The 27362-nt window shown below is 40.8% G+C and overlaps 1 protein-coding gene across 1 annotated transcript; it reads right to left on the bottom strand.

Moving 5' to 3' along the window:
- Window positions 1–421: 421 nt before the first annotated feature.
- Window positions 422–26481, bottom strand: dchs2 (dachsous cadherin-related 2). Its single transcript, XM_079337382.1, has 20 exons — window positions 24491–26481; window positions 21959–22150; window positions 21635–21866; window positions 19828–20064; window positions 16438–17463; window positions 15660–15847; window positions 15175–15274; window positions 14913–15082; window positions 13341–14181; window positions 11902–12141; window positions 10002–10136; window positions 9185–9394; window positions 7850–8710; window positions 6947–7060; window positions 6134–6345; window positions 5887–6038; window positions 5203–5333; window positions 4834–5120; window positions 4442–4583; window positions 422–3318 (listed from the first exon to the last, which is right to left on the bottom strand). The coding sequence occupies exons 1-20, from the start codon at window positions 26216–26218 to the stop codon at window positions 707–709; spliced, it is 9810 nt and encodes a 3269-aa protein (XP_079193508.1). The 5' UTR covers window positions 26219–26481; the 3' UTR covers window positions 422–706.
- Between the last annotated feature and the right edge of the window lie 881 nt (window positions 26482–27362).

Raw genomic sequence — 27362 nt, 5'->3', positions numbered from 1 at the left:
AGGCAATAGAAAAAGAAAAGAAAAGAACCCAACAACTCTAAGGGCCACACACTTGATTTTGCTTTATGCTGTGGTCTCAGCCCTAACAACTTTGAGACAAAGGGTATCTGTGTGACACCACAAACTGTCTAAATATCAATCTTACATCTATTATCATTAGCATAAGTGTTCTCAGAGCTGCTTAACTTCAACTGCCATAATGAACAACCTTAATCAGGTTGGATCTTCAGGAATAACACATTAAAGTCCAATGTCTAGAACTTCTCTTTTTACTAAGTGTCTTGAAATAACATTTGTTTTGAATTGTCGCTATAAAAATAAAGATTGACTGATTGAATAAAACATTCAATCAATAATTGTGGAATCTAACATCTGCTCTTAATCAAAGCACTACATTATAAGAATAGAATGCAAGAATAACTTTAGAATTTTCCAAATATAAGTTTTATTAGATCAGTGAGTTATGAAACAAAGCAAACCTTGGTGTGAAATGGCTACATCATCATCAAATGGCATGTATCTCCCCCTTGACACTAAACTAATAAATAAAGAAGAAGCCCTATACTTCACAGTTCTTTAGAAACAGTAGTATGCGTGTAGATAGATTGTTTTGTTATATGAACCCTTAAAACATGGCACATGGTTTTCCTGTAGATGGTGTTTAATGGATTTGAATGTCACACAAACATTTGGACTAAATTCATATCTACACCTGGATTTCTGCCTCCAACAGGCTTGCAGTGACAGGCCCTGAGTCAAGTCTGATACCTCCTATCCCAGTGTCAGAGACAACAGGTGAGGCACTGGGGGTCCTAACTGTAAGAGAAGAAAGAGATGGAGAGAAAGTAGGGGTCATTACTGAAGGGGTAAGTCCTGTATTCCTTGCTAACGGTGAATATACAAATCTGCGGTTAGAGGGCTTCCTTCTCAGGTTTGGCATACGCACTGGCTTTTGAGGCGGTACAGTTCTAATGCCAGGCTGAGCCACTCCCGTTATGAGAGGGGGTGGGTACATGAGATAGCTTGTCTCCCCTGCTAAGTCCTCTCGGCCCCCTTGAACCTCCTCATCAGGAAGCATCCCGATATCGTCAAAAACTGAGGCCAGAGTCTGGAAGTGTGGCTCCCAGTTCAAAACATTGTCCCAGTTGTAGCTTCCTTGAAACTGCTCCTCGAGACAAAACAGCGACGACAGAGAATCTGCAGAGGCTTGGGCACCTGAGAGGGGTGCGTATCCGCTCATATGCATGCACTCCTGTAAATCCCTCTCTCGCAGTATAGCTGGAAGAAGTCCCTCCCCTCCTCCCTCTTCTCTGAAGTGGTGGAGGCTTTCTGTGCTAGCCATCCCTGATATTAAACATTTATTGAGTGATAAAAAATGCTCTGGTCCTACATCAATAGAGTGGCAAGATATATTGTCCACAGATAATGCAGAGTTTTGCATCTTCATGATATGCTTCCCTTCCAAAGACTCATCCCTTTTACAGCAGGGGTAAGCATTAATCCACTTTATCTCCTGGTCCTCTGCTGTCTCACCTTCTGCCGATCCACGGCCGCTTGAGTCAGATGGAATGTATGGAATTGAAATGTCCCTTTTGGTCACCGAGATGCTGGGCCGTTTTATCTCTTGCAGAGAGATTGAACTTTGTGTTTCACTATTTGATCCACAAAACGAGCCTGTGCTGTGGTTTAAGTTTGGAGCGATGGCAGTGCCTTTCTTGACTGCTGCTTCCTTTAGCTTGTACCTTAGAACCAGGCACACAAATATAAGAAGGATGAGAAGGAACATTATAAGTGAGACACTCAAACTGAGCATGTGCACATCAAGTGGCATGCCAGTAAGTGCCTCTGCTGAGCTGGAGATATTGACAAAAACTAGGCAGTGGGTAGTCTTGGAGGCCAGTTTGGGGCTACCTGCAGATACAACCAGCTTCACCATGTCCTCACTAGCATAGCCGCCTTGTCTGCGATACACAGGGCCAGATACAAAGATGGCACCAATTGTTTTGTTTATTGAGAAAAACTGTGATGATTTGACTAAGGAGTACTCCACCAGTCCATCAACCCCACCATCATGGTCCATCGCCATCACAAAACCGACTGTTTCTCCAGGCTTGGCATTTTCTGGTAGGAGGAAATGGTACTGCTTTTGGGTAAAGACTGGACTGAACTCATCTATCCCCTTGATGCTCACATGTACTCTCACTGTAGCTGCTTTGTTGCCTTTATCCCTGGCCTCCACTACAAAACAATACTCGCTCTCCCGTTCATAATCAAAGGTCTGTCTGGTGTGAATGTCTCCTGTTAGGGAATCAATGGCAAAGGCTTCCTTCCTCTCCGGACTGCCACTGCCATAGTCCATGAAGCAGGAGGACAAAATAGAGTAGGTAAGTTGCCCGTAGGAACCCAAGTCATTGTCAACAGCATGGACAGAACAGGTATGGGTAAATGCTGGGAGGTTCTCAAACACAGAACAGTTAACACTAGGGAACATGAAGTATGGACTGTTGTCATTTTCATCCAAAACTGTGATAAAGACAACTGTAAAAGCCACTTTACGTTCCTCAGAGGATTCACCACCATCAGATGCTCGGATGGTGAGGGTATATTTTGAGTCTTCTTCATAGTCAAGAGAGTTGTTGACCACCAGAAGGCCAGACTGAGGTTCGATCCTTAGGTGACCTTTGCTGTTCCCTGAGATAATTTCATACCGCAACAGTCCGTTTATTCCCAGGTCTGGATCCTGAGCTCTAACCTGAACCAGCCTGGTACCTACATGGCTGTTTTCACTCACCTGTGTATGGTATTCTGTGCTGACAAAGATGGGGGCATTGTCATTACAGTCTGCAACAGTCACCATAACAACAGCAGAGCTGTTCAGTGGAGGTGTTCCTCGATCAGCTACGACCACTGTTAGTGCATAGCTCTCTGTCATCTCACGATCCAAAGGGTTACACAGCACAACCTTTCCCACATTCCTTATGAGATTCTCTACCTGAGCCATTTTTACTTCAAGACAGAATCGCTTCTCCTCGTTACCCCTGACAATGGTGTAGTCCAAATGGGTATTTTCAGGGCTCCAATCTTGATCCTCTGCAGACAGAGTCAGTAGGGTGGTGTCAGTAGGTGTGTCCTCTGGAACAGTGATTGTGTAGACATCTTGATGGAACAATGGTGCATGGTCATTTGTGTCTGTCATGTGCACATCTATAGATGTAACAGCAGACTGCACGGGCTTGCCTTCGTCTTTTGCCTCAACCAGAATATGAATTTGATTATTGTTCGTAATGGCCTTCAAAGGTTTATTCGTGAAAACAGAACCTGTAAAAAAAAAAAAAAAAAAAAGCATTTGTCAAGAGCAGTGTTTCGGATCAAGTGATGAAATGCAATGTGAATAGAATTGATCCGTCAATGACTTGGGAAATCAGGCCATTTTTTAAAATTCAAAACAACAAAATTATCTTAAAATCTTAAAATAGGGCCCAGTGTTCCCTGGAATTTGCACTTTTCATTGTTCATTTGCTGATGAATTAGCATGCAATAAACTTACAGCTAATTGTCAGATTCTTTGTTTGTATGACTTTCTTTTATCAAGTTATACAAACAAAGGGCTGCAATTACCTGTTTCCTGCATTCTCGTGTTAGCAGGCTCATGTTAGCTAATGTTGACTCATAGCTTCACATTGCACAGAAATTAACCCAGAATGGCAGTGATCTAAACACACTTATATTAAATCCAAAGAAGTAGTGGGTAGACTATGTTATACTTCTTTTTTCTAGTCCTTGACTAAATCAGCTTTATAATAATAATTTACACTTTATTAATCCCACGAGGGGAAATTCGGTTTTACACTCTGTCTAACACACACATAGGCCGAGATACACACTCATGCACAAACAGGGTTCTAGTGACATGCATTAATGGAGAGGTCTCAGAGTGAGGGGGCTGCCCACAGCGAGCGCTCCAGAGCAGTTTTGGGGTTCGGTGCCTTGCTCAGGGGCACCTCGGCAGTGCTCAGGAAATGGACTGGCACCTCTCCAGTTACCAGACCAGTTTCCGGACTTGGTCCGTGCCGGGACTTGAACCGGCGACCCTCCGGTTCCCAACCCAAGTCCCTACAGACTGAGCTACTGCCGCCCCAATACTCAAGTAGACCGTCCTGTCCATGTAAACTGAGGTATGACACTGAGGTATACACTGCTCCGACACTAATAGAGCTGGTAGACTCACCCTTCTCACTCATTGTAGATAGTCATGACTCAGAGAGACATTTACATTGGACATACTTGATTGTGGCTGTATTTATGTGTAAATGTCACACATTTTTCCACAGACATTTAAATCAGTCCCCCTAATGTTTAGAAACACAATTTGCTTGCTTGATGCCAACATTAGATTTATTTTAGAGCATTTTAAGTATGCCTCTACCATCATCGTTCTTACCATTGTCTGGTTGGATGTAGAAGCCCTCTAAAGGAGATGACAGGAGACTATAGGAGATCTTGCCATTGAGTCCAGAGTCTCTGTCAGTAGCAGACACTGACAAAACAAATGTGTCTGCTAAGACCAACTCTGACATCTCCACCTTAAAGAGGGAACAAGTAATTACTCACATGTGCATATCTTTTGTAACAAGACATGCTTTAAATAGGTACTGATTATAAAAAAGGCTGGTAAAACAAGTTATTCTGACTGTATAGAAGCACATGCACTTGCAGGAGGCAATCCTTTGTAAGAGGGTTGTTCCTTTTGTCATTTAAATCCCATAGCAACATGCATACACACAGTTATACACACTGCTTGGTGACCCCAATCGCTTGGTATATTAACAGTACCTGATAAAAGACCTTGTTGAACACTGGTGCGTTGTCGTTGACATCAAGCACTTGAACTTTTAGCTCTCCGGTGGTCTGGTGGAGGGAATCAGAGGCCCAGACTTTCAGCGTGTACTCTATCTGTTCCTCATAGTCCAGAGCTTTAGTCAGGGTAATCACACCAGTGTATTGATCAATGGCAAAGGGACCATTGGTGCTACTGTTGTCTGAAAAGCTGTAGGTGATGGTGGAGCTCAGGTCCACGTCATTTGCAGTCACCTGGGTGACCATGTAACCTGCCGGAAGATCTGGAAAGTAGGAAAGTAGATGTCAAATAAATGACAATAAAAAGAAATTGAATAGTGACAGAACTCAGAGGATTGGTCTTACTCTCTGCTATAAGCACAGGCTTAATGGGGGGGATGGCAGGGCTGTTGTCATTAATATCCACCACTTGGACTCTGATTGTAGTGGAGCTGCTGAGTGATGGGTTCCCCCTGTCTGTTGCCTGCAGAATTAGCCTGTAAAATAAAAGTAAACAAAGGTTAATGGATGGTGCATTTCTGAAATATACTGGGTTGGATCAACAGATAGTTAATGTATTGACTCAATGATGGACTTCCTAAAGGTTTTTGTTCTTTTTCAGGCTCAAGCTCATTGGACGTGTGTTGTGAACCTGCCAATATACAGTATGTCAATCTTTTGATAAATCACCTAAACAACAGTAACATACTAAACCACACTTTAGACACTTTAGACCAGGTATAAGGTGGTCTAAAGCGCAGTTGTTTCCTGCACCCTCATTATAGCAACATGCCACCTTTGGACCTAAACAGAAATCATTTTAGGAAAAACACACCCCGGGGCGCTTACAGAAGCCTAATTTCTTTTTCTATTTAAAAGACATGAGTGCTGGGCCTTAAAATGACAATTGAGTCAAAGAATATGGGAAAGACACCTGTGCCAAAATGCTTTGTGTGAAGCGTACATTGGTGCTGCATGTCAAGTTAGCTCTTTCCTATAATGTCGTCTAAAAATATTAAGGTCAAGCTTTTATGCAAGAGGGTGGTATACTTGTATGAGGGGATGATCTCACGGTCCAGTAAGACACTGGTAGCAAGAATCCCACGAACAGAGTCTAAGATGAATGCTCCATTTATGTTTCCAGACACAATGGTGTACTCAATCTGCCCGTTTGCCCCGCTGTCAGCATCAGATGCAAAAACCTGCCGAAAATATGGGAAGGGTTATGAAAACATCACAACAAATATGATACGGCTGTAAAAGGAGGTTTAAATACATGCTAAAACATAGTTACTACCTGCATGATGTAGGTGTTTTGCACTTGCCCCTCCCAGACAGCTGTTCTGTAGCTGCTGTGTTCAAAAACCGGTGCATTGTCATTCACATCCAGCAGGCTGATGGAGACTCTGCAGTAAGACGTCTGCAGCCCGCTGTCAGCCAGCACCACCAGCTGGATTTGAGGGCTCACTTCAAAGTCCAGGGAGTTATCTTTCTGCACACGGATCTCACCTGCATTAGAAGAAAATAATTATGTTCTATCTGTTCCATCAGCTTTTTTTTTCATTTTGGCTTGTTGATCCATCTTTTTATAAGATCAGAGAAAAAAGTAACCTTTTAAAAACTTTGTCTGTCTTATTTCAGTTTAATATTTGAGTCTAATGGCATTTACTTCTTTACTTTAAGCAGGCATGAATTCAAAAGGGGTTGTTTGATTTGGAGCAGAACAAGATCTAATCAGTCAGGCAACAATCATAGTTTTTCAGAAAATACTTGCATATAAACAACAAGATGGACCAGATAACTTGAGGGAGCATTTTGATGATATTAAACTCAAAATAGACTGAAAAAGCTCTGATTGGTTAAACATAAACAATGGTTCAAGAGCAAAACTCAAAACTTATTTTCTGGAGCTTTTGTGTAAAAATAAAATGCACGAGTGAATGAGTGATTTGTGTAATTAGCATAACTTTAATGATGAAAGCAGGCATAACATTCCTGCAACAATGCCAGCAGTTAATCATGACCAGTGAACTCCAGAAATGACTTCAGACATGTAGAAAGAAAATGGAAGAAGCACTTATTTTCAATGTCATAGTTTACAGTCTCTTACCAGTGTGACGGTTGATGGAGAAAATAAGATCTTCGTTGCCGCTGAATATAGAGTATGTAATCCTCTGTCTGCTGTTTGTTTGATCACTTGCCTCCACTTTTGTTATCCAAGTGCCTTAATACAAAAGAAAACATTAAAAGGTCAATATGACAATGTGACATTATGAATGTCCATCAGAAAACTTTGGCCAAATATCAACCCCTTTATAGATTATTGTGATTATTATGCATAGACAAATCAAGGTATAGCGTTGGCATTAGACAGACAGACTTTTAAAAAAGGGCATCTGTTATTATTGTTTCACATGATCAATTGTACAAATTACATGTTAATTTACATGTTTGCTATCGGTTAAGTTGGACTATGTAGACATGTTTATTTTGTTGTGCATGCAACATATTAAAGCTGTTTTTTAATGCCATTGTTGCTCATTTATTTGACAAAAATGGAAAATCACCAATAAATATTTTGGTATCTTGATTAAAGTATTTTAGTCTCTGCCTTTTCAGTCACGACAAATGGCTGTCTATCAATTAATAGTCTGCACAGGGTTTCTGCAAGTCAAATGGAAATGTTCACATCACTGTTGAAAAGTGCTCGCCCAAATAAACAGGCTGTCTAAAGAATATACCAGTCTCGAGTCATGGTAGGTAAATTAAATGTGTTTCTCGACAAATAATTTACGTAATAATATACTTGCTGTATGAGTGTCTTAAGCTAACATTTGTTATGAATCGGTGCTATACAAAAAAAACAAACAAAAAAAACCAGATTGATGTGTGGTGGTATTCTCATTTAACAAAATCTTTAAAACAAATTGAGAAACTGCAATGACTAGATTTTAGTTCAGGAAATGTTTCAATTTTGGTTTGTAGTCTGAGTGGTCAGAGGTAGGAAACATACCAGCTCTGCTGTTCTCCTTGATAGTAGTGTTATAGACTTTGTTTGTGAACTGCAGTCCTTCCTGTTCTCCCTTCAGGTGGATGAAAAACAGGCATGTGGAAGTCAAGGCAGGTTGTCCTCTGTCTGAAAGCAGAATTTGCAGCTTCCTCCCGGAGAATCCTGCTCTGATTCGTCTCCTCAATGAGATCTCTCCTGACTCCCTGTTAATGTTGAATAGATTCTCCTCATCTGACAACATAAACCGAATTGTCCCATTCTCACCCTGGTCACTGTCAGTTCCTGTCACAGTGGTGAGGATCTCATTAGGTAGAGTCCTCATAGAAACCCACGCACTGATTGGATTTTCATCACAGAGTGGCACATTGTCATTCACGTCTTCTACCTGTATTGTCAATGTTGCCATAGAGCTCAGTGGCCCTTGGCTGCAACTATCAGTAGCCACAGCTCTGAGGGTGTATGATGCCTTGATCTCCCGGTCCAGAGACCTGGTGGTGCGGATCAGCCCTGTTAGAGGGTCTATGGAGAAGGCCCCCTGGCTGCGGTCCTCCGCCAAAGAATATGTTATGTCCCCGTTGGAGCCCTCATCTGGATCGAAGGCACTAATCTGCAGCACCTCTGCTCCTGCAGGGAGACCCTCGCTGATGGAGGCATGGTAGCTTTTAAGGGTGAAGGAGGGGATGTTGTCGTTCTGATCGAGAAGCAGTAGCTGGAGTTGGGTGGAGGAACTTAATGGTTTAGGACCGTAGTCGCAGGCCTGGATTGTAAGGGTGTAATTTTGCCTCTCCTCCCGGTCAAGGAGTTGTGTGGAGCTGACAGCCCCTGTGTGGCTGTTGATAGTGAAGCGACCTCCGTAATCTTCTCCTGCCAAAAGTAAACAAAGAAATATTAATTCCTGCTGCTTTGCTCATCATTTCTACCATTTCTCTCGCTGGGAGCTTTTAACCCCAGTTCAATATTTGTCTTCTATATGACTCACAAAACCAAAAGAAATCATCAGCTCAAAGTTTAACTTCATCCATGAAGTTATTTGTAATGCCTGAACACACTGTGACGGCTAATTCAAATTTGTCTGTTCAAGTCTGATGGAGGGCTAGGGCTCGAAACGCTACATGTGGTGATTAATTTAATTCCCATTAAATATTAATTGGAGCAGCTTCTGGTGTGTGGACTTTGTCTTCCTCTGTCTTCAAATCTCTATTCATAAAACATGTCTCTTAAGTTACTCTCCATTTTGTTTTACAATGTTAAAAGATGTAAGCAGCAACCTTGGTGAGTGTGATTTTATGACTCAGACAGAACAAAGAACAACTACAGAGTACTACTTGTGTCCTTTACCTATTATGGAGTAATGAATGGTTCCATTTTCTCCGTGGTCTGGATCAGAGGCCTGAGCGGCGTGGATGACCCCGGGGGGCAGGTTCTCTGGCAAGCTGATCTGGAAGGATGACTGCATGAACTCTGGAGGGTTGTCATTGTCATCAAGCACAGAGCATAGCACTGTGGCCGTACCCGACAAAGGCCGTGTGCTGCTGTCACGAGCCTGGACTGAAAAGAAACAAAGGAAGTCATACTTACTGCATACATTTTGGCAAAAAACTTTCACTAATAGCTGTCTAATCTGATTCAGATTTCTGCTTGAAGCAGCACAATGATTTTGGCAGTTTAGTTTGAATTGTTTCATTATTGGTGGACCTGAAAGAGATTTATATTTGTTTCACTGATGGACTTCTATCTTATTGATGCTGTCATTATAATGTGACAGTTCTACAAATATCAAACTCATTAAATACTTTAAAAGGTAGATCAGCCCAAGTCTGTTTCCCCTTAACGTCTTTACAAAAGTTTAATCATTCCTTCTGGCCAAGCAGATGTGCGATTCATCTGTGTAAGGCCGGGAGATTCTAAACAAACATGAATAAATCAATAAAATAAATGAATAAAAACCTGTGGTGAAACAGTGTTATCTCAGTAGCCACCGTTTGACTTTATGACTTACTTTTGACTTTTGAAACAGGGGATTGGAATAACATCAATAAAATCTGCAAATTTGATAACAGGGGTGTTTTTCAGTGTGTTCCGAAACACTTCTTTTCACTGGTATCATGTATTTTTAAAGTTATTGTGTAAATATAATCATTTGTTTATGTCTAACCTGTGAGGGTGAATTGTTGCTGCAGCTCTCGGTCCAGGTAGGAGGTGGTGGTGATCAAGCCGGTGTACGGGTTGATGCTGAACAGCTCGTATCCAGGGCCGGGCAACAAACTGTACCACACCACAGCATTCTCCTCTGAGGGAGAAACAATGAAGGTAAATTTAAATTAAAGACAGAAATCATCAGTTCTCTCTGTGAGAGACTTTTCTTTTGCTTCTATATCTCTTAAAGCGGCAAAGATTTATTAAGTTCAGTGTGTTCAATTTTGTAATATACATTATGGATTGGGCTTTAATTTATTGAGCACAATGGATTTTTATCAAAAAATCCTTCAATGCGAAAAACAAACTCGTAAAGCTAGTGAAACATAAAGAGTATAAAAAAGTTATATGTCACACTTATTGTGGACCTCCCTGCTCTGGGTAGAAAGACCAACACAGACCATGAATGTCATCTTTGGGGGAACATTGGGAGTGAAAAACTAGCACAAACTCTAGTAAAGGAATAAGGGTGGGAGAGACAGAGCTGAGCTGCCAGCCGCAGGGGTTCAAGAAGACGGATGAAAACTCAGCACCTATTGGCACATATGGCTTGGATTATGGCAATCATTTGATCTGAAATGTCTGGGTGTTAGCTGCGGGCTTGCTGTTTTTGGACACATTTAACACCCCCCCCACGTCTATACAGATCCTGCTGCCACATGCCTTACACACCCCGTCAGCGGTTTAAAAGGACTAGTTCTGAAAACCAAAAGAGGAGAAATGGAATCTTGGGAGGCCCTGAGCATAAAGTGTTAAAATAAACAGGACTGATGTGTAGAGTTGTGAATATTATGTTGAGGGGTCTGATGACTGAGATTAGCTTGATGTACAGTCAAGCAGATGAAAACACATGAGGAAAAAGGGGGCAGGGGTTGGTTTCAATTACACTGCTAATGGAGTGAAACTAAACAGATGAAAACCTTGATCCACTGCAGCACTGAGGTTCAAACAAACAAGGCAAAGTGAGGTGACGCTCAACTGTAGCATGCTAATATGTGCCTATAATGATAAAAGTTAATTGTTGTACAGAGAAAGGTTTTGGGGAGCACAGGGATGATTTTCACATCCTGTGGTCTAATCACACTGAACGTTATGTTCTGGAAACTGGAATGTACTGGAATGAAATAGTAATAACCAACCCATGATGGTGTTGGATGCACACAATTACAAAGTGCTTTTCTAAAGTCTGTAAATGTATTTCATATTTTTGTTGTGACATTTTTTTTCACAGGTTAAGAACAAGAGGTGCCACTATTAATTCGTCAGTCAAAAAAAATAATTTTCTCAAAAACCACTTTGTTGAAAAATGGATTTGTTTCTTGTTCCAGCTCCCGCTGTTCCTGCTGTGCCCTAAGCAGACATACATTTCATTGACTACATTTTCTTTGATAACTCGTAAATTTTGGGGTTTTTTTAGATCTTGACCTTGTTTTTTCATTTTTATTACAGAATAACAATGATTGTCATTTTCCTATGACAGTTTCGTATATCTACCTGTGATTACTTTCTCATGATAATAGCATCAATCTTTCGCAAAACAAGAAAAGCATAAAAACAGGCTGGTCATGATTATAGGTGAGATTAGGCTCGTGCCCACAGTAATGAAGTACGTTTAGCCTGTTTCTATTTCTATAGAGATTCTGTTTTGTGCTCTTGCAACTCTTTGGATACAAGATATTTAGGAAGTCAAGATCTGAGGAAAACAAATGGAAATACTTCACAAAGGAAAATGGAGTAGATAAAATGTATGACTTGGTTTTAGAACTATATGCCTTTTCTCCATTTAACATTTTTATCCACTCAACAACTTTCTGACACATTACTGAACGTAAATTGAGATGAGATCTGATTAATATTACCTGAGTCATCATCAGTAGCAGAGACTCTGGTCACTGGTTCTCCAGGGTCTCTGTTCTCAGCCACGCTGGCATTGTAGACACTTTGACTAAAGACCGGGGTCTGGTCGTTCACGTCCAAGACCTCCACCATCAAAGTCTGGGTGGAGGAGAGTAAAGGCAGGCCATTGTCCACCGCACGCACAGTCAGATGGTGGAGACGTTGGGTTTCATAATCCAGGGGAGCAGAAAGAAACAGCATGCCTGAAGAGGATGGAAGATGGTAAAGTGATTGTTTCTCTTTCATTTTTGAAGTTACTTGATTCTAACTTATTTAGTCTCGAATAACAACTTCTAAATGATGACAGATTGATCCAGTTCTACCTCAATACATAAGTGCTGAGAGGTTATTGTGGGGAAAAAAATCCTGATGTCCTTATTTCAAAGTTTAAGTTTTCAACATTCGTCAGTATTATGATTCAAAAATGGATGAAGAGAAACATTTTCTCAGTGTTGACCTTTAATCTTGGAATATGAGGCAGAACAAAGGTGACACTTGCCCAGATTCTGTTTACTGTTAAACGTATTGATGCTTTCGTGTTAGTTTTAATTTCTCATGACGTCTCAAATCAGAGGTAACGCTATATTAGTCTGCTATGTAACTTTATTTATTTATTTTCTTTAAAAAAACATGTAAAGCCAACGCAAAAGCGTTTTAATTATAAGGTAGTGATACACTTCAGCCGCAGCCTCTTGTGGCCAAAGTGAGTATTACAATAAAAACACAGAAACGTGAACCTAAAAACATTTTTAAGCAGCAAAAAGCTTTTGTTCCAGCTGTTTACACAGATGTTGAAAAAGTTACTAAAATGTATTTATAGAAATATATATGCATATTTATATTTATAGATACACGTGTTTAAATTTATTCTGGTATCATCAGTAGAGATGGGATACACAGGGGAGACAACTATTTAGATGGTGTAAAAAAATCATGCTGGATACAAATTATATCCTGGGTAAAATCAATATTTTTTTTAAAAATTAGTTAAAAAATTCTAATTGTATCGGGGGCGTGCGTCCCCATGCATTGAGGCACAGCACACGGGTGGCCCGGCTCACGTCCAGCCTGTGGCGGTCCCTCCCGTTTGTCTCTCCCCACTTTCCAACCCTATCCCACTATCCTCCTCTACAATAGAGGCTATAAAAACGCCCAAAACAAATCTTAAAGGAAAAAAAATCATAGTTGACACTCATACAGTCTGCACATAAGAGAAACAAAGGTTTATCTTTTAGGATGCTTTAAACTTCTATTTTTCTATGAGTTGAATGCACTTGACTGAACACTTATTACAGGCCTTTTTCAAGTGTGCAGCACATGAAAAAAGGCATCAAGCCCAGTCTATTCATAATGCAGCTCTAGGCCTCTACAAAAACTGAAGGTCATGAATTAAGAGCTGTACCTGTTTTCTCTTCCAGTGTGAAGAATCCTTTGTTTCCAGCCAAGATGACATAGGAGATGACCCCATTCTCCCCTAGATCTCCATCTATGGACACAAAATGATGCAGCAGACTCCCCACCTCTGCATCCTCCATCACCTGCACCGTGTCAGCTGACACAAACACTGGCCTGTTATCATTCACATCCTGAAGAAAGACCTGAACTGTCACTGACGTCTGCTTACGCTCCTCCTTCCTCTTTGCCTGGTCTGTGGCCTTCACAGTGAAGGTGTAGCTGGGAGTGGTCTCTCGATCTAAAGGTGCTGTCACAGTCAGACTACCAGTGTATGGGTTGATCTGAAAGGGGAAGCGTGACGAGGAGGGGCTGACTTCAGGATCGAAGTCTAGGGAGTAGCGGAGAGCGCTGTTACGATATGTCCCGTCAGAATCCCTGGCGTGAAAGGCAAACGCCAGCGATCCAACCGCAGCGTCCTCTAACAGACCGAATGACACCAGCTTATCGGGGAACCAGGGTGTGTTGTCATTAACGTCCTCAACTATCACGTTCACCAGCACCGACACGTTCACTTCAGGAGCCAGTCTCATGTCTTCAACTTGAACCAAGAGGAAGTACTGCCCTGCTGACTCGTAGTCCAGCGGCTGGTTGATGTAAATGTCTCCAGTGGTGCTGTCTATACCAAAGTGAATGCTCCCATCGCCCTCGGAAATGGAATATTGGAGTCTGCCTTTATCTGAAACGCTGGCAGAGCCGACAACAGTCCCTGGCTCAGTGTCCTCTCTCACAGTTAAACGTCTCACAATTTGCAAATCTGAAGGGCCATACACAGCCTCCAATCCCTGAACCTGGAAGTGACATAAATACACTGAAATGCTTTTGGTTCTTCATTTTCAAAGTATGATAAACTTTAAAATCACAGCAGAATTATAACAAGTAAAACAGGTAAAATGGTAGTATAATAAGACCATGAAATAGAAAATCCCTAACGTAATGATTTGCATAGAAAATAGCTCCCCAAGAGAATTTCAGATTAAAATGTGTCATGCAATGATCTATAAGAACAGTTTGATATATGTCCCTTCGAAGAAAAAGAACACATATCTACACCTGATGAAAACGTGTGTTTCTTTCCTGCAGAATCACAACACTGGCTTGTTTGTAAGTACTTAATGGATCTTGATGGATTAAACTTTAAATGTGTACTTAAAATCTCAATTCAGACTTAGAGTCCAATGTGCTTCTAAAGTTGTTAAAATATATGATTGTATCATCAACTTTTATTCTAAGAGAGTCGGAGTTGTAAATGCAGACAGCTTTCAGTAAATTCAATACAGAAATGGCAGAGTAGTAGTGTATAGACCTAAAACAAAGTTTGTTTGGCAAATAAAAAATGGCAGACTGTAGGAGAGTGTAGATAGGAGGGATAGGAGTGTAGATATGTGTTAGTGTACATTACAGAAATTAAAATAAATGTTTTGTCTACTTGTACTTATTCATCCTCTTCGACAGTAACTACTGTAACATGTAAAAGAGGAGAAAATTGAAGATATTACATTCTTAATTTAACATTTTTTACCTGTACATGAATGACTGCAGTATCTTCACGAGGTGGGGCTCCGCCGTCCCTGGCAGTTATTTTCAGAGTGTAGTACGTTTCAGCGCTGTGCGTGAAAACCTCTGTTGTCCTGATGTCTCCACTTTCACTGTCGATCTCAAAGGGTCCAACAACTTTATCCTCTAAACCGACTGAGAGAGATACAACAGAACTCATGCTAGGAAAGCACATCATGGAACAGGAATCAAAATTAAAAAACAACAACATATTGTTCATCCATCACCTGTGTGCAGTGAGAAGGTGACAGTTCCATTTTCTCCTGCATCAAAATCTTTGGCAAACATGTTTGTCACCAAGGAGCCTGCTGGTAGACCTGCCCATATCTACAATTCAGAGAGTAACATGTACACAATAAATTACAATAAGTAGAACTAAAATACACTTATTATGTATTTTCTGCAGAGGAGGAGCATAAAAAATAAAAAAAGTAAAAAAGATATTTGACTGTAATTGACAAATACTCAATCTCAATCAAGTCATTAAGAGGTGAATGGAAAAGAACAAGTATGATTAATAGCTGTGTATTTCATTGTTAGGCAACTGGGCAATTCATAGTGCTTTATAGAAAATACCTGAATTATATTTCAACATTGCATTCACCGATTAGGAAATCTCTCTTACCTGGAATAAAAAATGTGCGTCTCATGCTTCCAGGGACAATCTAGTAACTCTTTTTGAACAAAATACTGATTATTTCATTATGGTTACCTGAATGTTGAGCACCTTGCTGGCAGGCAGGTGAGTAAACTGAGGAGAGTTGTCATTGATGTCTGTGACCAAGATGTGAACGGAGGCAGTGGCGTTGAGATGAGGGTTTCCCTGATCTGTCACCATCACTTTCAGACTGTGCTGGCTTTGCTGCTCCCGGTCTAACGCCACCCAGTTTATAATCTCGCCTGGAAAGGTTTAGAAAAGAAGCTGAAGGGTGAAAAATCATGCGAAAAATGGCCTCAAGGTGGTGATATATTCAAAATAAAATCTGAAGTCCTTTTTCTCACCTATCAAGTCATCATAACTCAAAGACCTGACAGGGCCGTATTAACCTGCTAGAACGTAATGCTCCGCAAATGTCGGCCTGCCTGAGGTGCCCAACACATCCAAAAGTAGTATGTGAGAAAGAGCCCTCAATTATTAGGCCCTTCTCTAATGGAATCAACCTGTCAGAGTCCAGGAGGCAGATACTGCTATAATTTTAAAAGCAAGCTGAAAAGTGTCCTTTTTGATAAAGCTTCTCGTTCCTGTGGATTACCTGCGGCCGTGGACCTACTTCACTCCAACTGCTACAGTTATATCCCTCATACTCATAAATGAAAGTATTTCCATTTCTAGCAGCATTACGATAATAAGTCTGTCTGTCCACCAATGAGTCTTGTTCTGCTGAGGTTCCCGTGTGGTTGTCAAGGTGATGTAATGTTGGGTATCTGCAGAATAAATTAAACTTTGTTGATTGGCTTGTTGAAAGTTAGAATTCAAAAATGTGTATTACCTGTTTTTGAATTGATTCGAAAGAACTTCCCATCCGAGAGAAGTATGAAGGATAATTGTGCATTTTTCCCAGAATCTTTGTCCACAGCTTTTACTGTTCCCACCAGGCCTTGAGGCGACGCCCCCTCTGACACGGTGAAGTAGTACACCTCTCTGCTGAAAATGGGGGCATTGTCATTGACGTCAAGCACCAGCACTGTCACTGTGGCTGTCGCTGTCATGTTTGCCAGCGACGCCTCCCTGGACGTCGCCAACACTCGAAAGCGAAACACAGATTCTGTCTCGTAATCGAGGCTTTCAGAGAGATACAGCCAGCCAGTCGTTGGGTGAACCCGAAACGGAGCAGGAGGAAATCCGGCGTCTCCCTCCATGGAATATGTGATTCCTGAGTTTGGTATATGAGCCCCCCGGCTTTCATGGGCCCTCACCTGGATGACCCTGGAATGTTTCCTGTAGCCCTCACCGATCTCCACCTGGTAGACCAAAGTCTCAAAGGCGAGGTTGTGTTCATTTGCAGACCGGTCAACATTGACAGTGAGGGTCAGTGTGGAGCTTAGAGAAGGTTCTCCTTCATCTTTAGCCAGGATTTCAAGGCTATACCTCTGCTGATGATCCACTTGTAAACGCTGATTTAATGTCACTGTGCCAAAGTTTCTATCAATATCGAACAAAGCATTTCTGCTGCTTCTCAGGTGATACTGCACTCTTCCGTTTGCTCCACTGTCGTAGTCATGAGCATGAGCGATGAAAAGCACGGTTCCTGGGAGTGTGTTTTGAGACAATGTGATAATGTCTCTGACTTCGGGGAACACAGGAGCGTTGTCATTGATGTCAGTGATAGTTATGTTGACCTGCGTGATGCTGTAAACTGGTGAGGAGTCGGTGTACGACTGAAGAACCAGCAGGACGTATGGCTGAGACTCGTGGTCCAGAGGTTTCATGTTGCTGATCAGGCCGGACTTTGGATGGACAAAGAACAAACCCTGAGGGTCTCCGGAGGAGATTCGGTAGGACACTGAGTCCATGTCTGTGAAATTGTATAGAGAAATGGACAAGGAAATAATAAATAGTTGGTCTCCAAATTCCCTCATTAGCATTAAAGGTTACATTTAAGGGTAGAGATAGTTTAGTTTGATTTAATTCAGCTTTGCAGGACCTGCCTTCAACTCAAAAACAATGATGTGAATGTAAACTGTTGTTTCCAGCAGTTAAAGAAAAAAAAAAAAAAACATTAACTAAGAGGGTTGCTGTGTCTCAGTTTTAAAGTCTTAAATTCAATCTACAGTGCATATTCTGATTTATGGAAAACTGCTGAAAAACTTACAGACTTATTGTTTTATTCTAAAAGAAATTGTTTAATTTATGTAGACTATCAAGAGAAATGTGAAAAAATATTTAGAATTTTTTTTGGAAAATGTTAAACAAGATATTGTTCAAAGAAGAACCTCACTGTGGATCTATCACAAACAGATTTATTCACTTTTCCAGAGTGAACATGCTGTTCACCTTCTTAGAATTTGTGTGCAATACATTTTGAAAAAGCAGTTATTGTTTTCTTACCAATGAATAATATAAACAGTATTTATCGTATCAAAACATGGTTTATGAAAAGAGGATCTGCTGTTTTACTTGTTTAAAATAATTCAAACTTCGATTCATCTCCATTTAGGAAGAAACATTTTTTGCAACCCATATCCAGAAAGCAGAACTATCTCTAGTGCTGGATATCTCAAGAGGTAAAATACTTTTTATACAGTTGAACTACGATTCTGTAAAAAAGATCTAAAAACTTATGAGCGAGCTAAAGAAGAAAATCAAACATTAAGGAGGGTTAAAGTAAATAGTGAGACATCGGGAAAAAGGGGGGAAAGACAAAAACTGAAAAATGACCATCTTCAAAACAGTCAGAAAAGAAAAAGATGAAAAGAAGGTGAACAAATGTTTATGCATCTCATTTACATATTCACAATTGTAATGGGTAGTCTTACTCGCACACGAACAGACACACACACACACACACACACACACACACACACACACAGGGTTTCATTAAGTAATTGAGTAACAGGCAGAAGATCTCATTATTCCCTTCTTACAATACTTAAAGAACAGTGACACAAGCAGAGAGCTTAACGCTGCCTGACCCCCAACAAACACATCCGACTCTGTTGTTTGTCCTGTAAGTTGTTAATCTGCTAATTGACTAAACCTGAAATGACTGTCCTGAACAGAACAGTGCTTTAGCTGTTAGAGGGGACAGAGGGGTCAGAGGCATGTATCATGTGGACTATGAGGCGATAATCCAGGAATCCAAGAGAGAGAGGTCTATGTTAATAAAAAATAAAATATTATACTGGCTAAAAGTACAAGAAGCACTACTTTATATGCTTAGAATGTTATATGTACTGATATTTCTACAACATATCTTAAATTTAACAACAATTAATAAACTCTCAATAGCCTTAATATAATATATATCTATAATAATCAATGTCCAATACTCCATTAATATTCATGACGGTGCCATATTTGACTTATTTGACTAATGATGACAACAAAGTTTACGATGGTTTCCTTCCCTCTTCAAGTGCACGTGGCTTAGGAGGATTAACGATAGAACTGCAACACCCCTTTATGTCTAGAAGGAGATTTACACAATGACCACTCAATTGTTTTTGTGACAATCACCTATCACAATAAATCCTGCTTAACGCTACATTTCTGCAGTGTGCAAAATCAGAAAATAATGTCAATGTCCTACATCTGCTTATCTACAGTTATTTACAATACAAAACGTAAGTTTCCTAATTTTGCTCTCCTGGACTGGGTTAACCAGCACTCAGAGAGTGATTACACTGGGTCTTGAAGCCATTTGAGGAAATTTACAACAAACTCAACTGGTGTGCTTGAGAAATCCCTCCCAATTGATGATGCAGTGTGCTAAATTTACGTTACCCTATTTTCTTGAATGTTGTAATGATGTAAGCTCTGTGGCTAGAAATAAAATGCTACTTCGGCTATTTTGTCAACATGACAGCAGCTTGAGCAAATAATGTACCAAATTTGCATCAAAATCGAAACCCTTACTTGAGTCATAACTTAAATCCTACAAAGCCTCCAAATGATGGTAGCTATAGTGAATTGATGGGGATGAAGGGAAATTGTTGGAGGGCTGCCATTCAGAATTGTAAAAAATGTTTGTTATTCAGACAGAAAAGGCAACTATGAAGCAATATCTAATGTCAATTTGTCTGTTTTAGATAATCTGATCTAATCTGTTTATAACAATACATAATGGTGCATATATGCAACAACTTAAAATGTACCAATCCCTGTCTGTTATCCAGCTATTGTCAGATCATCAGACGAGGATGCAGCTACATACACTCACCTGCTGGGTTCACAGCCTCCACGGTCCCCACAGAGGTCCATGGCGGAGCATCCTCAGACACTGTGAAGGAGTAACGTGACCTCTGGAACATAGCTGGAGCCTGAGTGCTGCGTAAAACGTTGATGGTGACCTCTGCAGGCTGAACAGACGTCAAACCCTCCCCATCCTGTGCTGTTATTGAGAGCTTCACACTGGCTGCACCCAGGTGGGTCAGAGGAGAGGTCAGGTAGAGCATTCCTGCAGGGACAGAAATACATGGAGGGTTTCATTCTGTGCTCTGTTTATAAGATAAGGTTGTACAATAATTGAAATAATCAAGTTGCATTGTGAAAGCCATCTAACGTCAGTTATCATTCTTTAATTAGTAAACAAAAATATTTTTCAGAACGGGTCCAAAAACATTAACAATGAACTAATCCTTAAAGGCTGCACACTGAACACTCACAGTCAAAGAAAGGGACACATTTTTGTGATTGGACGCAATGCCTGGAAACAAGATGTGCTGTATGCCAAAGAAAAACTATCCCACACCAGTGTAATATGTCTATACTATCGAAAGTAAATAAAACTAACAATGAATAAATACAAATGAAATAAATTACATATTTGATGTTTTCCTTTTAATGCTTGTTTTTTGTGCATTGGAGTTTTTTAATTAAAACTTTATTGAATGCAACTGTTTGTATTTAACCTGCCCATTACATCCACAAGGTTGAAATGAACTCTTGTTAATCTTACAGAAAGACTAAATAACTAACCGGTCAAAAGAATATCAAAAGAACTCTCAAGATTGATTCATGAGGTGGATCAATAATAATAGTTGTTGTTAGTTGCAGCCATAGCAAAAAACCAAACCAAAACACTAAATCAATTATAAACAACATACAAAAACTTAGCAAAAAGGGGCGAAGAAAAATGAATGATGTTAAATAAAAATAAATAAATAAAAAAAATTAAAGTAAAAAAAACAACAACTATATTTCTATATCTTTAGAGTAACATTTGCAACATGCTGATTTGGTATTAACCTTATCCGCATTAATCAGCATTCTGTTTACTGCAAAGATAAACCCCGGCGTGATGGTAAGTGGGTCAGGAACTTGACTAACTTTGTCACCTAGATTTACCCTTCAATCCCATCTAAGCATCAACTCAAATTCAGCATCCAACCGTCACTGCTGCTCACACTGTGTTCAGTCTGGAAAATTATTCATGTGCAGCAAGACATGATGAAAATGCTCTTGTTATTTAAAAAAAGACTAATCGTTAAAATTCTAAATATTATTAAGTAATACATAGTGGCAGAATGCGGATCTAATGTCTCACTGAACTACATAGGGGATATAAAGCTTTTGGCTTTGAGCAGCACCCCTGCTGAGAGCTGACACCGGTAATCATCTCATGAAGACTTAAACAGAGTAAGAAGTTGTTTATCTAGGAACATTCGGACTGCGAGTCGCACAAGTCAATCAAAGACGAGCAAGTGCAATGTTTCACTAAAGCAGTGCAATGCAATATACATGAGATTCTGTTGTTAATTTAAATTCGTATTATAAACAGTGATTTGATCATGACAGGCTTGTTGGCTGGTGAGTACGAAAACAGAAGAACAAAGAGCCAGTGCAAAATGTAAAGTGAATAGAAAAACAAAATCTTAAATATCCACTTTTTTTTCTTGTTGCTCACTCAACCTATTTTCTATTTTGTCTTGTGAAATATGTTTGTTTTGTTTTGATTTGCCCACATAGTCCACTATACAGTAGGAATTAATAAATCAGAAAGGGGCTACAACTTCTGTGTCACCTACCTGTGTGTTTATCCAGTGCAAACAAACTGGACATGTCACCAGGTAGGATGCTGTAGGTGACTTGTCCAAAGCGTCCAGAGTCTCGGTCGGTTGCGATGACGTTGAGAATTTCTGTGTTGGGCTGCGTGTGGCTGCTGATGCTCATGGTGTACTTGTCAGGGTCAAACACTGGAGTGTTATCATTCAGGTCTTCTACCTCGATGTGCACGTAGGTTTGAGCGCTCAGGCCTCCCTGATGTTTGAAAAGCAAGAACAATAGAATAAACAGCTGCAGTTTGCTTCAAAAAATACTTCAAAATGAATTCTTTATCATGAAGCACTCACGGGATCTTCAGCTTTGATCAGGAGGTCGTGGACAGTCGGCCCTGAGTCTCGATCGATATCCTGGGACACACAAAGCTCTCCGGTGTATTGGTGGATTTTAAAGAGAGGATGTTTGTCCTGCTTGTCAAAGCCATCAGACACAGAGTAAAGCAGCGTGCCGAACTCGCGACTGTCTGCATCTGTGGCAACAACCTACGGAGATCAAATATAACGTTTCAAGCCATCAAATAAAGGATGGTCATAAACATCTGGGATGCGAAAAGAAAACTTCTACAAGGCACAGACATTAATAAATCACAATCTTGCTCAAAGTCTGACATGATGGCTATCCTTTGTAATATGTGAACTCTCATTGAGAGACTTTCATGCTGTGACTACATGTATTACCACGCATGTTTTTAACCCATATCAGCACAGCCTGTCCTGCAAATTTTTTCTGCACACTTATTGTGTTTTCTCTCTTGTCCACTGTTTTTGTTATTGTTAGCTTTACAAAAAGAATAAAAGGAAGTCTACAATAATACTGTGCTTCGAGCGTTGGCTTCTACATACGGTAAGGTGCATAAGGTAAAATGATATCAAGGAAACAGCCAATAATGAGACTAACAAGCTACTGACTAGTTTTTCATCACAGATGTTGTTCAGCCCTTGTAGCTATTATCAGACATGAACTGTCATGTTCCACTGTAATCTGTGCCATCTGTCATGAACAAATGTTAAGTTTTAACCCCTGTAGTAACCATGAATCATTAGCCTTGTCTTGTTCTCCCAGAGAAGATCAACATAATAAAAGTGTAAAAAAAAAAATCCCCACAATCAAAGAACAGAGAGTGTAACTGTCAAGGCCAAACTGCCAGGTAAAGACACACCTCATATCAGACAGAGCTCCTTTCATGTGTGATTGTGCCCGTAACAAGAGGCACATCTTACAGATAGAGCCCTCACTCTCCAGCCATAAACATGATATCATCACTGGCTTTATGAACTCTGATCTGAGGAAACTTTTAGTGACATGGGTCAAGGTCCGATAAGATTTGGAAACATGCCCGGACAGCTTTCAAACTGACTTTACATCCTGGAACATCCTTATGTGGTTAGCAGATTTCTAGACTTTTTAAAATTTCGAATCATATCATCTAATATTCTATACAACGACAACAAACAGACCCTTCCTTTTCATGTTGCTTTTGTCGTTACATTAATGACACTCAGTGACAGAAATAAAAGTGCCTTGCAGAAGGAGCTCTTTACCATCGGAGAGGCTGGGACCAGTGAATCTGGAAAGCTTTTATGAACACCATAAGTTATACATCAAAGACAAAGTGCACACACTGTAAAACCCTTGTTTCACTGCACTTTTCATCCAGTTTATGTGCTTTTTATAGCTCGGTTGTGCTTATGTCAGATAACAATCAGTTTCCTTTTTAAAACTAAATACAGTTCGTAATATTTTTATCAATATGTTCAGTAATTTTTATGCTGAAACGCAAAACATTCCTCTCTCGTGCTGTTTATATTATTGGTAATGGTTAATTGTTGTATTCCTGACTCTATTTATCCCCGTAGGGCAATTAGTGCACCAAGCAGTCGACCACAGGAGCAGCCACCCACATACACCCGGACAGAGCAGGGGAAGCAATTCAGGGTTAAGTGTCTTGCACAAAGACACACATTCTCTCATATTAACTATATTATATAGTTGTGTCACATCTCTGAAGGTACTTTGAGTAAAGATGACTTCAAGTCAAAGTTCAATATTGAACAGTGAAAAACATGCTCTGGTGTAATTATATGTAGGCCTTATCTAAACTGTATTTCTTTCTGCTGCTGTTGGTTAACGCTAAATAAGGCATCTTCTGTAATGAGATTTCAGCTCGTGTCAGTTTGGTACCAGGCATCACATCTGTCATAGTGAAGCTACAGTGCTGAACTGGAAATAGTATTTGTCTTGTGTGTGTGTTTAGGAAGAACACTGATTTCTTTGTGCCAACAGACTGAGAGCTACTTTTGTCTTAAGAGACACAAGAAAGAGACTGCACAACAAAGACCTCTGAAACTGCTCTGACTTACACACACATCTCCTGACCACTTTAGAAGAGAAATCTAGTCTATAACTCAACATATTCTCTTGGTGCCTACATAGTCCCTCCCATTTCCCTCAATAGCAATATCTTTTAGCAAGCACATGGCTGTGGTTCATCTGAATTATACACAGAATTCACTGCAATTCTGAAACATTTTCGGAGGAAGTATTTTCCCCATTGTCCCTATATTAAAGGTAATTCAGTATGTCATAATGTTTATCAAAAGTAAACTGGACAACGTTTCTGGAAAACAACACATTGTTGCAGGAAATGTAAGACATACATTTCAAAGGCTGTCTTTGGTTTACAGCCAAACTTTGTAGGACAAGTCATTCATTGGTTGAACATTTAAAGTTTCTGCATAGAAAGGCTCCCCTAAGTGTAACTGAAGGTGTTTTTTGTTCTTTGAGCTAATGAACCCTTTAAGCTGAATATTTTTTTAACATACTTGTAGAAAGCAGCTCCCAATGTCGCTGTGCTCTGGTATGGACACATTGTACAGCTGCTGCTGGAACACTGGCTCGTTGTCGTTGATGTCCTCCACCTGCACTGTGACTGTAGCCGTAGACGACAGAGTCGGTTCCCCTCCATCCACCGCCACCACTAGAAACCATATCTCTGCCTGTGTCTCTCTGTCGAGAGCCGCGGCTGTCGTTACAAGGCCAGACTCTGGGTCAATGCTGAGCAGGCTGTCCTGGCTGGACTTGAGAATGGAGTATCTGACCATTGAGTTGAGGCCCTCATCTGCATCTCTGGCCTGCATCTGGATGATCGAGCTCCCCAGAGAAGCATCCTCTGGGATACGGACAGTGTAAACATTCTGATCGAAAACTGGATAGCAGTCGTTGGTGTCAGCCACTTTTAAGAGAAAGACCATCTCGCTGCTAAGAGATGGACTCCCAGCATCCGATGCTTGCACCTTGAGCTCATACAGTTCCTTCTCTTCCCTGTCCAGCTCTACGATGACACACAAAGCATAGAGAAAGTCATCGGTCTGCTTTAAGGTAAACTTCCCATCACCTCCCTCCAGCGTCACAATGACCTTTTCCTCCTCAAAATCTGGGTCTGACACAGAAATCCGAGCCACGTAGTCACCAATCGCTGCTGCCTCTGACACCACAGACTCCCCCGTCTCACTGAGAAACAGTACGCTGATGACTGGGCTGTTATCATTGATGTTAAGCACCTTCACCCCCATAAAAGTGCTGCTGTACTCAGGCTGAGCCCCATTGTCTTTCGCACTGATGATCAACTCATGGAATGGATACATCTCATAATCAAGTGGCTTGTTCAGATACACCCACCCGCTGGTTTCGTTGATGGAAAACACCTCATTAGGGTCACTTTGTCGCCTGTTGATCTCATAAGTTATCCTTGAGTTCTCACCCAGATCGAGGTCAGTGGCATGGACCTGGCACACTGTAGACATCACTGGAGCATTTTCAGGAAGAGAGACATGATATTCAGTCTGGTTGAAGACAGGAGGGTTGTCATTTTCATCCAAGACTTTGATGTTTACCTGGAGCACTCCAGTCCTGGCTGGGATGCCCCCATCGAAAGCTTCTAGTACGAGTGTGTATGAGTCTTTTGCTTCTCTGTCTAGTTTTCTTGAGAGGATAAGATCCAGGTTTTCAGATCCATAGCGATACTCCAACTGGAACAACTCCCCCATCTCGCTCTCCATTATCCTGTATCCCTGGGTACCAAACTCCCCCTCATCCTCATCTTTGGCACCATCCAGTTGAAATCGACTCCCTAGAGGGCTCTGCTCCGATATTTCCAAGTAAACATCTTCTGAGGCAAATACAGGTGAGTGGTCATTCACATCTTTCACTTCTAGTCTCACTTTTATCATCTCTCCTGTAAGAGTGGCTGCCACAAACTCGTACCTGTCTCTGTTCTCTCTGTCCAGGACCACAGCTGTAGAGATGATCCCTGTGTCCGCATCTATCTCCAAATCTCTAAACACGTAAGAGTCTCTGCTCTCTGAGATGAAGAATCCGGTGCTTGGCCTGCTTAACCCCGCTCCCAGATCCCCAACAATAGTTTTAGCGGGCAGGCCCTCCTTTACGGAGAGCGTCAGGTTGAACACCTGTCCCAGGGTCTGGGCGCAAAGAAGGGACAGAACGAGCGTTTGGATGAGCACATCCTTGGGACCCATACCTTTTTTAATCATGGCTTTGAGATAAGCCCACTTGTTTCAGATTCGAAGTTAGGCAGCACATTTCCTTGCCAAATCACACTCCTCGATTACATTTAGGATTTTTCCAGATAAGGGGAAGGTAACCAAACCTTACATTTTCGCGCGCAGGAAAGCAGCCAGCAGTCTTTCTCCATTGCTGTTTCTCGCAGCCTGCGGCGTGATTTTGGAGAGTAGAAATCCACACATATCGGAGCGTAAATCCCCCTGGGCTTCCACAGTCATCCTGACACTGAGTGACCACAAGACACCAACTGTGCGCGTTGAACACACCCCCTCTCAGGCGGCGCGTCCCATGCTGATCTGCTCCATCTGCAGCCCTGATTGATTCAGCGAGCGTTAACTCGGCTGAGGGATTACCCACAGGACTGGGTGCTGAAAGGTGGCACGGTGTTCCTGTGACCCGCTGATTCATTAAGTGTGCAGAAGTTAAACAACAGTTTAAAAGCACGAAGGAAACAAAAAACCTTAAAAGGGAAATGTAGTCAAATTTGAACTCGTGTGTTACAGTGGGCCGAATGTGGGTAAATGGTAATAAATAATACATTAAACAGGGTGTAAATATTTTACAGTCTATGGTGCAAACCTAAACATTGTAGTGTTGGTGGCTCCCTCTATCGGTCAAAACGCACTGGAAGTTTAACTGTTGGACTCTCAAAAAAAAACAAAAATGTTTTTCAGAAATTAAATAACAGTGCTTCTCCGTTATAAGCATGTGAAGAGTTTTGGTTTTATTAAAATAGGGTGTTTCAATGTAATTCGTATGACATTTTGTGTCCAAATATAGGCTACAATGATTTGTTTTACATGCACACACACATTTTAAACTCCAGTGTTTCAGCTAGTTTAAAAAAAAAAAAACCTGAATACAATCCTAAGTGCCTATGGCCAACAAATAACAAGACCATCAGAATAAAGAGAGATTACTATTGAGTTATATGTAACTGTAGTTTTCATAGCAAAATGTTTATACATTTACAAAAGGGCAGGATGAGATTGTGTTGTTCTTGTCATGCATGTATAGGCTACAGGACAGAATCAGCTCAGAGATTTAAAGGATTGCTTTGTAGGGGGTGCCAATATGGGGAAAAAAAGCAGAGTTCATTACAGGAGCTTTAAT

Source organism: Symphodus melops (assembly GCF_947650265.1).
Source record: "Symphodus melops genome assembly, chromosome: 2".
Classification (NCBI taxonomy): Eukaryota; Metazoa; Chordata; class Actinopteri; order Labriformes; family Labridae; genus Symphodus; species Symphodus melops.
This window is presented reverse-complemented; position numbering and strand designations above follow the sequence as displayed.

What these genes read in the sequence shown, in the direction of transcription:
- dchs2 (XM_079337382.1), bottom strand. Translation starts at nt 26,218, where the DNA reads ATGATTAAAAAAGGTATGGGTCCCAAGGATGTGCTCATCCAAACGCTC. An exon ending in TCGAATCAATTCAAAAACAG is followed by an intron (nt 15,848 to 16,437) that starts GTAATACACATT and finishes AAACCTTTCCAG; the next exon opens with GCGAGATTATAAACTGGGTG. An exon ending in GCAACAATTCACCCTCACAG is followed by an intron (nt 9,395 to 10,001) that starts GTTAGACATAAA and finishes GTTTCTTTTCAG; the next exon opens with TCCAGGCTCGTGACAGCAGC.